Genomic DNA, 10,844 nt, shown 5'->3' on the forward strand with positions numbered 1-10,844 from the left:
CAACTGAGAGGAAAACAGTAGACAGAAAACATCTTGTAACAGTTACTAACCAATTTCAGAAGAACACAGATTACGGATACTTTGGAACTTCCTTTACTTTCAATAATATCTACTTATTTTGAAGATATTGGATAATGCTGGATTTTTTTGTTTGTTTGTTTTTGTTTTTTGAGACAGGGTTTCTCTGTAGCTTTCAAGCCTGTCCTGGAACTAGCTCTTGTAGACCAGGCTGGCCTCGAACTCCCAGAGATCCACCTGCCTCTGCCTCCCGAGTGCTGGGATTAAAGGCGTGCACCACCACCGCCCGGCATGAAGCACATTTTTGAGAGATTATCTCCATGCATAGATTACACTGACCTAGAATTTGTACCCTAGGCTGTCCTCAAATTCATAGTTTTGATCTTTTTTTTATTAATTAATTTATTTAATTATTAAAGATTTCTGCCTCTTCCCTGCCACCACCTCCCATTCCCTCCCCCTCCCCCAATCAAGTCTTCCTTCCTCCTCAGCCCAAAGAGCAAGCAGGTTTCTCTGCCCTGTGGGAGGTCCAAGGACCACCCACCTCCATCCAGGTCTATTAAGGTGAGCATCCAAACTACCTGGGCTCCCACAAAGCCATTATGTGCAATAGGATCAAGAACCTATTGCCATTGTTCTTCAGTTTTCAGTAGTCCTCATTGTCCATTATGTTCAGCGAGACCGGTTTTGTCCCATGCTTTTTCAGACCCCGGCCAGCTGGCCTTGGTGAGTTCCCGATAGAACATCCCCATTGCCTCAGTGTGTGGGTGCACCCCTCGCAGTCCTGAGTTCCTTGCTCGTGCTCACTCTCCTTCTGCTCCTCCTTTGGATTGTGAGACTTCAGTCCAGTGCTCCAATGTTGGTCTCTGTCTCTGTCTTCTTTCATCGCCCGATGAAGGTTAATATTCAGGGGGATGCTTATATGTTTTTCTTTGGGTTCACCTTCTTATTTAGCTTCTCTAGAATCACGAATTATAGTCTCAATGTCCTTTATTTATGGCTAGAAACCAATTATCAGTGAGTACATCCCATGTTCCTCTTTTTGGGTCTGGCTTACCTCACTCAGGATAGTGTTTTCTATTTCCGTCCATTTGTATGCAAAATTCAAGAAGTCATTGTTTTTTACTGCTGAGTAGTACTCTAATATGTATATATTCCATACTTTCTTCATCCATTCTTCCATTGAAGGACATCTAGGTTGTTTCCAGGTTCTGGCTATTACAAACAATGCTGCTATGAACATAGTTGAGCATATACTTTTGTTGTATGTTTGGGCATCTCTTGGGTATATTCCCAATAGTGGTATTGCTGGGTCGAGAGGTAGGTTGAACCCGACTTTCCTGAGAAACCGCCACACTGCTTTCCAAAGTGGTTGCACAAGTTTGCATTCCCACCAGCAATGGATGAGAGTGCCCCTTTCTCCACAACCTCTCCAGCAGAGGCTATCATTGGTGTTTTTGATTTTAGCCATTCTGACCGGTGTAAGATGGTATCTTAATGTTGTCTTGATTTGCATTTCCCTGATTGCTAAGGAAGTTGAACACGATCTTAAGTGTCTTTTGGCCATTTGAACTTCTTCTGTTGAAAAGTCTCTGTTCAGCTCCTTGCCCCATTTTATAATTGGATTGATTAACCTTTTACGGTCTAATTTCTTGAGTTCTTTGTATATTTTGGATATCAGACCTTTGTCAGTTGCAGGGTTGGTGAAGATCTTCTCCCAGTCAGTGGGTTGCCTTTCTGTCTTAGTGACAGTGTCCTTTGCTTTACAGAAGCTTCTCAGTCTCAGGAGGTCCCATTTATTCAATGATGTCCTTAGTGTTTGTGCTGCTGGGGTTATACGTAGGAAGTGTTCTCCTGTGCCCATGTGTTGTAGAGTACTTCCCACTTTCTCTTCTATCAGGTTCAGTGTGTTTGGACTGATATTGAGGTCTTTAATCCATTTGGCCTTGAGTTTTGTGCATGGTGATAGATATGGATCTATTTTCATTCTTCTACAGATTGACTTCCAGTTTTGCCAGCACAATTTGTTGAAGATGCTCTCTTTTTTCCATTGTATACTTTTAGCTCCTTTATCGAAAATCAGGTGTTCATAGGTTTGTGGGCTAAAGTCAGGGTCTTCTATTCTATTCCATTGGTCGACTTCTCTGTTTTTATGCCAGTAACCAAGCCGTTTTCAGTACTGTAGCTCTGTAATAGAGTTTGAAGTCAGGGATGGTAATGCCTCCAGACGATCCTTTATTGTATAAGATTGTTTTGGCTATCCTGGGTTTTTTGTTTTTCCATATAAAGTTGATTATTGTCTTCTCCAGATCTGTGAAGAATTTTGATGGGATTTTGATGGGGATTGCGTTGAATCTATAGATTGCTTTTGGTAGAATTGCCATTTTTACTATGTTGATCCTCCCAATCCAAGAGCAAGGGAGGTCCTTCCATTTTCTGGTGTCCCCTTCAATTTCTTTCTTCAAAGACTTAAAGTTCTTGCCAAATAGATCTTTCACTTCCTTGGTCAGAGTTACCCCAAGGTATTTTATGCTATTTGTGGCTATCGTGAAAGGTGATGCTTCTTTGATTTCCCTCTCTGCTTCCTTATCCTTAGTGTATAGGAAGGCAACTGATTTTTTGGAGTTGATTTTGTAACCTGCCACATTCCCAAAGGTGTTTATCAGCTGTAGAAGTTCTTTGGTAGAGTTTTTGGGGTCGCTTATGTGTACTATCATATCATCTGCAAATAATGAAAGCTTAACTTCTTCCTTTCCAATATGGATCCCTTTGATCCCCTTATGTTGTCTTATTGCTATTGCTAGAACTTCAAGCACTATATTGAAGAGGTATGGAGAGAGTGGACATCCTTGTCGTGTTCCTGATTTTAGTGGGATGGCTTTGAGTTTTTCTCCATTTAATTTAATGTTAGCTGTCGGCTTGCTGTAAATAGCTTTTATTATATTTAGGTATGACCCTTGTATCCCTAATCTCTCCAAGACCTTTATCATAAAGGGGTGTTGAATTTTGTCGAATGCTTTTTCAGCATCTAATGAAATGATCATATGGTTTTTTTCTTTCAGTTTATTTATATGGTTGATTACATTGATAGATTTGCGTATGTTGAACCAGCCCTGCATCTCTGGAATGAAGCCTACTTGATCATAATGGATAACTTTTCTAATGTGTTCTTGGATTCGGTTTGCCAGTATTTTATTGAGAATTTTTGCGTCGATGTTCATGAGTGAGATAGGCCTGTAATTCTCTTTCTTGGTTGGGTCTTTGTGTGGTTTTGGTATCAGGGTAATTGTAGCTTCATAAAAGGAATTTGGCAATGACTCTTCTGTTTCTATATTGTGAAATACATTAAGAAGTATAGGTATTAGCTCTTCTTGGAAGTTCTGGTAGAATTCTGCATTGAAACCATCTGGTCCTGGGCTTTTTTGGAAGGGAGATTTTTGATAACTGTTTCTAATTCTTCGCGACTAACAGGTCTATTTAGATCGTTCACCTGGTCTTGGTTTAGGTTTGGTATATGGTACTTATCTAAAAACGTGTCCATCTCTTTTGCATTTTCCAGTTTTGTGGCATACAGGCTTTTGTAGTAAGATCTAATGATTCTCTGAATTTCCTCTGTGTCTGTGGTTATGTCCCCCTTTTCATTTCTGATCTTATTTATTTGCGTGTTCTCTCTCTGTCGTTTAATTAGTTTGGATAGGGGTTTGTCAATCTTGTTGATTTTCTCCAAGAACCAACTTTTTGTTTCATTGATTCTTTGGACTGTTTTCTGTGTTTCTATTTTGTTGATTTCTGCCCTCAGTTTGATTATTTCCAGTCTTCTACTCCTCCTTGGCGCATCTGCTTCTTTTTTTTCTAGAGCTTTCAGGTGTGCTGTTAAGTCCCCAATGTATGCTTTCTCCGTTTTCTTTAAGTGGGCACTAAGTGCTATGAACTTTCCTCTTAGCACTGCTTTCATCGTGTCCCATAGGTTTGAGTATGTTGCCTCTTTGTTTTCATTAAATTCAAGGAAGACTTTAATTTCTTTCTTAATTTCTTCCTTGACCCAGGTGTGGTTCAGTAGTTGACTGTTCAGTTTCCATGAGTTTGTCAGCTTTCTGGGGGTAGCATTGTTAGTGGCTTCTAACTTTAATCCGTGGTGATCTGATAAGACACAGGTGAACACTGATATTTTTTTGTATCTGTGGAGGTTTCCTTTGTTTCCAAGTATGTGGTCAATTTTCGAGAAGGTTCCATGACCTGCAGAGAAGAAGGTGTATTCTTTCCTATTTGGGTGGAGTGTTCTATAGATGTCTGTTAAGTCCATTTGATTCATTACCTCCAACAATTCTCTTAATTCTCTATTAGTTTTCTGTCTGATTGACCTGTCCATTGGTGAGAGAGGTGTGTTGAGGTCTCCTACTACTAGTGTGTGTGATTTGATGTCTGCCTTGAGTTTTAGCAATATTTCTTTTACATAAGTGGGTGCTTTTATATTAGGGGCATAGATATTCAGGATTGAGACTTCATCCTGCTGAATTGTTCCTGTTATGAGTATAAAGTGTCCCTCTCGATCTCTTCTGATTGATTTTAGTTTGAAGTCAGTTTTGTTAGAAATTAGTATGGCCACACCTGCTTTTTTCTTAGGACCATTTGCTTGAAAAACCTTTTCCCAACCCTTTACTCTGAGTAGATGCCTGTCTTTGTGGTTGAGATGAGTTTCTTGCAAACAGCAGACTGTTGGATCCTGTTTTCGTATCCAATCTCTTAGCCTGTGCCTTTTTATTGGTGAATTGAGACCATTAATATTAAGTGATATTAATGACCAGTGGTTGTTAACTCCGGTTATTCTTACTGCTTTTGGTAGAAGAGTTTGTGTGTCTCCCTTCTTTGAGTTCTGCTGTTGAAGGGTCGCTAGATGCCTGGGTTATTGTAGGCAGTGTTGGCAATGTTGGATTCCTTGGGTTGTGATTTTCCTTCTATTACTTTCTGTAGGGCTGGATTTGTGGCAACGTATTGTTTAAATTTGTTCTTATCCTGGAATGTCTTGTTTTCTCCATTGATAGTGAACGATAGCTTGGCTGGGTATAGTAGTTTGGGTTTGCATCCATGGTCTCTTAGTTTCTGTAGTACCTCTATCCAGGACCTTCTGGCTTTCATGGTTTCCATAGAGAAGTCAGGTGTAAGTCTGATAGGTTTACCTTTATAAGTTACTTGGCCTTTTTCCTTTGCAGCTCTTAATATTCTTTCTTTAATCTGTATATTTTGTGTTTTGATTATTATATGGCGAGGGGACGTTTTTTTTTGATCCAGTCTGTTTGGTGTTCTGTATGCTTCTTGAATATTCAAAGGAATATCTTTCTTTATGTTGGGGAAGTTTTCTTCCATAATTTTGTTAAAAATGTTTTCTGGACCTTTGAGCTGTGCCTCTTCTCCTTCTTCTATCCCTATTATTCTTAGGTTTGGTCTTTTTATTGTGTCCCATATTTCCTGAATGTTTTGTGATGAGAATTTGTTGGTTTTGGTGTTTTCTTTGATCAGTCCATTTATTTTCTCTATGGTGTCTTCAGAATCTGAGATTCTTTCTTCTATCTCTTGTATTCTATTGATTCTGCTTGTTTCTGTAGTCTTTGCTCGTTGACCTATATTTGCCATATCCAGTTGGTCCTCAGTTTGTGTTTTCTTCCTTGCTTCCATTTCAGTTTTCAATTCTTGGACTGTTTCCATTACCTGTTTGATCGTATTTTCTTGGCTTCCCAGGGTATCATTTACGTATTAACTCATTTCTTCAAACTTTTTGTTATACTTCTCATCCATTTCTATGAGGGCGTTTTTTTACATGTTGTTTAAGGGACTCTATTGCTTTCAAAAAGTCAGTTTTTTCCTCTTCTCCTGTGTTAGGGTGTTCAAGTCCTTGTGTTGTAAGATCATTGGGTTCTGGTGTTTTCATGTTGTTTTTCAGATTGTTGGGTGAATTCTTGCCTTGGCGTCTGCCCATCTCCTCTTACCGATGCTATCTATTGGGTTTGATTTAATTGTAGCGGGGCAATCTGCTCTCAGTGCAGGCTTCACTGTTTCTTGCCCGCACTATCCTGCATCCAGTGCCTCCGCCGCCCAGGCCTGCCTGCCTGCCGGTGCCTCCGCCGCCCGGACTTGCCTGCCTGCCAGTGCCTCCGCCGCCCGGGCCTGCCTGCGCGCCGGTGCTTCCACCGCCTAGGCGTGCCTGCTGGTGCCTCCACCACCAGGGCCTGCCTGCCGGTGCCTCCGCCGCCCGGAACTGTCTGTGTGCAGGTGCTTCCGCCACCTAGGCCTGCCTGCCGGTGCCTCCGCCACCTGGGCCTGCCTGCTGGTGCCTCCGCCACCCGGGCCTGCCTGCGCGCCGGTGCTTCCGCTGCCCGGACTTGCCTGCCTGCTGGTGCCTCCGCCGCCCGGGCCTGCCTCCATAGTTTTGATCTTTATGTCTCTCCAGTTCTGGGATTGCGGACATGAATCTCCACTAATTTCCATGATAGTTTACTTATTCATTTTTATGTTTCTTACACTTTACACAAAATATTGGGTTTATAATTTATTTCTTATATGCACTTTCAGAGTTCAAATGTCTAAATCCAGTCATGGCATTGATTTCTGTTATTGCTATAGATTTTCATTCATACTCAAAAATTATTTTCTTAGGATGGCAACCATCTCTGATGTTGTGGTCTATTGGTTTCTGTAAAATCAATAGTTGACTTAGCATTGTTTTACCTCTTGTTAGAGAACTTTTTACTTGTTTACTATGTCAATAGAACCATTTTTACCCAGTTTCAGTACTGATAATTTAAAGATTAATCCAGAATATGCGTTTCTGGAATTACCTTTTTTGGCAGTGTTGATCTACAGCCATGGTTACTTGTTCTACTCCCCTTTTGCCTAATTCAGTGTCCTCTTATAGTTCCCTGAAATTGTGTGAAGGATACTTACTAGTTTATGCTGGGTTTGCTTTGAGATTAAAGCTCTCATCTCAATTTTAAATTAATGTTCCCCAGAATTTCGATAGAGTGAATTTTGGGCTGCTCTTTGAATCTCTGTTCCGTGTGTAGCCAAGAAACTGGAGCTAATTGTTCATTTTCTTCAGTATAAGAGTAAATTTGAAGATGAGAGATAATAAACAAATTTAACCTCAATACACACTTTCTCTACCTTTCCTATTTTCCTCTCTTCACTCTTCCTTTTTTTCTACTTTATATTTTCTTACTCTAGCTTTCTTTTACTATGGTGAGATTTTTAATATATTTTATTATATATTTAGTACTGTTAATATGAGATAAATTTCCACACATTGCTGCAAAAGCAAACTGACTTAAATATGTAAGGTATTTTAGCCTAAAGTTGATATTAGAACACCTCATTGATTTCTGTCTGTAAAAGCAGTATGTTAATATCTTTCAGGGATTGCTCACACTACCCATGACTGTACTTTTGTCTGCTGATTGACACCAGTCACTCGCACACACTGTCCAGACATTTTTTTATGTATTTGATTACTGTTTTGCATGGGAAACTCCAGCCCAGAGCAGCTGCTCAGTATGTATAAAGCAGGCCTTTTTTGGTGAAAACTGAGCTACATCAGACAGGCAGGGGGAACAATATGGAGTCACAGACCCAAATCCTCATGTCTCTGCTGCTCTGGGTGTCTGGTGAGAAATTTAAATGCATTATAATCTTTTTGGAGTCACTTCTTTATATAAAAAAAAATTACAGTGTGTGCTAGGACACTATTTCTTACACTACTTTAAAAGATATACACTCTGACAATATGACATTATGAGGCTATAAAATGACAAAGTTTGTCTGTATTAAATTATGTGTGTTTTTCATTGCTTATGACCATTTGTTTTCCTGGTTGCAGGTGCCTGTGCAGACATCACAATGACCCAGTCTCCATCTTCCTTGGCTGTGTCAGTAGGAGAGAAGATCACTATCAGCTGCAGGGCCAGTCAGAGTCTTTACAGCAGTAACAGCAAGAACTATTTGAACTGGTACCAGCAAAAACAAGGGCAGTCTCCTAAACTACTAATCTACTATGCATCCACTCGGTACACTGGGGTCCCTGAACGCTTCATAGGCAGTGGATCTGGGACAGATTTTGCTCTCACCATCAACAGTGTCCAGGCTGAAGACCTGGCAGATTATTACTGCCAGCAGGCATATAGCCATCCTCCCACAGTGCTTCAGCCTCCAACAAAAACCTCTCTGAGATTCTCACCATCTGCCTTCATCATTCACAGTCCTGGTCCTTTACAGTTCCTTTTCTGCCTTAGAGTCAGTGTACCTGAAACTCTGATGAAAAAGTTTGCACAGTCCAGAAAACTGTAATGGGTTCAATGTCTCTTTTGTTTTTTCAGTATGAAAGTTTTATGCAAAACAGCAAAGGAGAACTAAATTACCACAAACTCTGTTTCTTGAATTTATGAGGTGTTTAGGTTTTTATAATTCTGGACTTCTGGTGTGAATCAGTAGACTCTATGGGCTGAAGTGATGATGACTACATGCTGTATTTCATTTTGGAAGCTCTAGGGAAAAGTGTTCCCTGCTTTAATAGATTCTAGAGAGCTTCATACTTTCTTACTGGCATCCGTTTCGTCTGTTTTTTCTTTAACTTTTTATAGTATTCTAGTCAGTTAAGTACCTTTCTCTATGACCATGAGAGCGTACATTTGCATGTCTGTATGCATGTGTGTGCATATTTCTAGGTGTACAGTTGACATGGTATAGATATGGAGGTTAGAGGACAACCTGGACTTGATCTTATCCTTATCATATAGTTTCTGGGGGCTGGAGAGATGGCTCAGAGGTTAAGAGCATTGCCTGCTCTTAAAAAGGTCCTGAGTTCAATTCCCAGCAACCACATGGTGGCTCACAACCATCTGTAATGGGGTCTGGTACCCTTTTCTGGCCTTCAGGCATACACACAGACAGAATATTGTATACATAATAAATAAATAAATATTTTTTTAAAAAAGGATCATATGATTTCTGGGACTCAAATTGAGGTTTGATATCAGGCTTGCTGTCAAGTGTCTTTGACATGTGAGTCACCTTGCTGCACCTTAAAATCTTTTATTGATTTAAATTCACTGTACATAATTTTCTTTTTTTTTTTTAAATATTTATTTATTATGTATACAATATTCTGTCTGTGTGTATGCCTGATAGCCAGAAGAGGGCACCAGATCCCGTTACAGATGGTTGTGAGCCACCATGTGGTTGCTGGGAATTGAACTCAGGACCTTTGGAAGAGCAGGCAATGCTCTTAACCTCTGAGCCATCTCTCCAGCCCCCATAATTTTCTTAAAAGCAAGGTTTTTCCAGTATGTCATATATTTTGAACATATGTACTTAACGTTCTGCATTTCTCCTTCCCTTTTCTGCAATCTTTTCTTCCAGAGTATCTTCTAATTTTATCTCTCTGTCTTTCCTGTTATATGTACCTCTACACCCAAACACCCATGCTCACACACTCAAGCCCACACACCCACACACACATTTACACGTATGTACACTTATACACATAGATACACATATATACACATACATATACATATATACACATACATAAACACATATTCACGCAGGAACACACTCAAACTCATACAGAAACACATACACACATGGCCTTTGCAGATTCTAAATATGTGGATTCTAAGTATGTAAAGGAAGGAAACTGAGGAATTTGTTGCCTTTGTTTTTGCGATCACATCTTCTTCTCAAGACTCTGTATCTGACTCCCATTTCTGGAGAAAAAGACACCTTCCTGCACTCTAATGTTGATATAATATTGTATCAGTAAATGTTTCCTTCAAGTCTTTATATTTCATATCAACTAATAAGGCTTAATTTTAATGGGTATATATTGTTATCCTATGAATAAAATATTCTAACTATGTCCACATCCTGATTAAGAAACTTGTCCTATTTTGAAGATATGGCATGGATCAAGTTTGTACAGACTGCATAAAATTAATGGAAATTTCCAAATATCTTAAAGCAGACTGATTCTGGTCAGTGGGACATAGAATATAGTTTGCTACATTTAGAAAAGCCTCAAATCAATGAAAAAGGGTACTTAAACCCACAAATATAAATTATAATACACAAACATAAGATCATGAAAAGTGAAACCAAAATTATACTCCAAAGGATCTTAATTCACTCAAGGATTCAACTCAAAGATCTGAAATGGGTAAAATACTGAGTGATGATTTCAAAAACATATTCATAAAGTAGTTAATTACTACAACAGATACAAACAAAATATTTGTTCAGCCAAGGAAATACTGAGAAAGGCTAGTAAAATATAGGAAAACACAAACAAGATGGATAAAATAATTAGCAACATGGCAGAATAAGTGAACAAGGGAAAATCACAATTAAAGTGTTAGTAAAATTTCAATGTATCAAATACAATACACAGTGAAGGCACACTTATAAGCTCAAGCATGTGGCTGTGGTAGGCCTTGCCCTTTCTCCCTATTTGCCTCTACCTCTGCTAAAACTATTAGATTGCATTCTTGAAGCAAGACACAAGGTCTATTTGCTTATACGGAAAATCCCTCATTCAGAGGCTATCAAGGTTCAACTCTTAAAGCACCAAAATCCAGCAATCAAAGTCCTCATTGGCTCACCTAATTAACATACCCACTAAAATTAAGCATCTCATCTTAACTCTGGGTTTCTGTCTTCATAAACTACCATTATCCTATGTACTATATTTGTCTCTTTATTTAGAGACAGTCCTTTTTAATCCATGAAAAATATTCCTACCCCTTTCCAGGGTTACAATCCCATTCTCACTCTTCCTCTATATT

General features: G+C 39.3%; 1 gene segment (V, D, J or C); it reads left to right on the forward strand.

Moving 5' to 3' along the window:
* Positions 1-7,618: 7,618 nt before the first annotated feature.
* Positions 7,619-8,352, forward strand: LOC130875872 (immunoglobulin kappa variable 4-1-like). The segment is given in 2 exon segments: positions 7,619-7,673; positions 7,886-8,352. Coding segments are annotated over 2 exon segments (516 nt in total).
* Positions 8,353-10,844: the final 2,492 nt, after the last annotated feature.

This window comes from Chionomys nivalis, chromosome 1 (assembly GCF_950005125.1).
Source record: "Chionomys nivalis chromosome 1, mChiNiv1.1, whole genome shotgun sequence".
NCBI lineage: Eukaryota > Metazoa > Chordata > Mammalia > Rodentia > Cricetidae > Chionomys > Chionomys nivalis.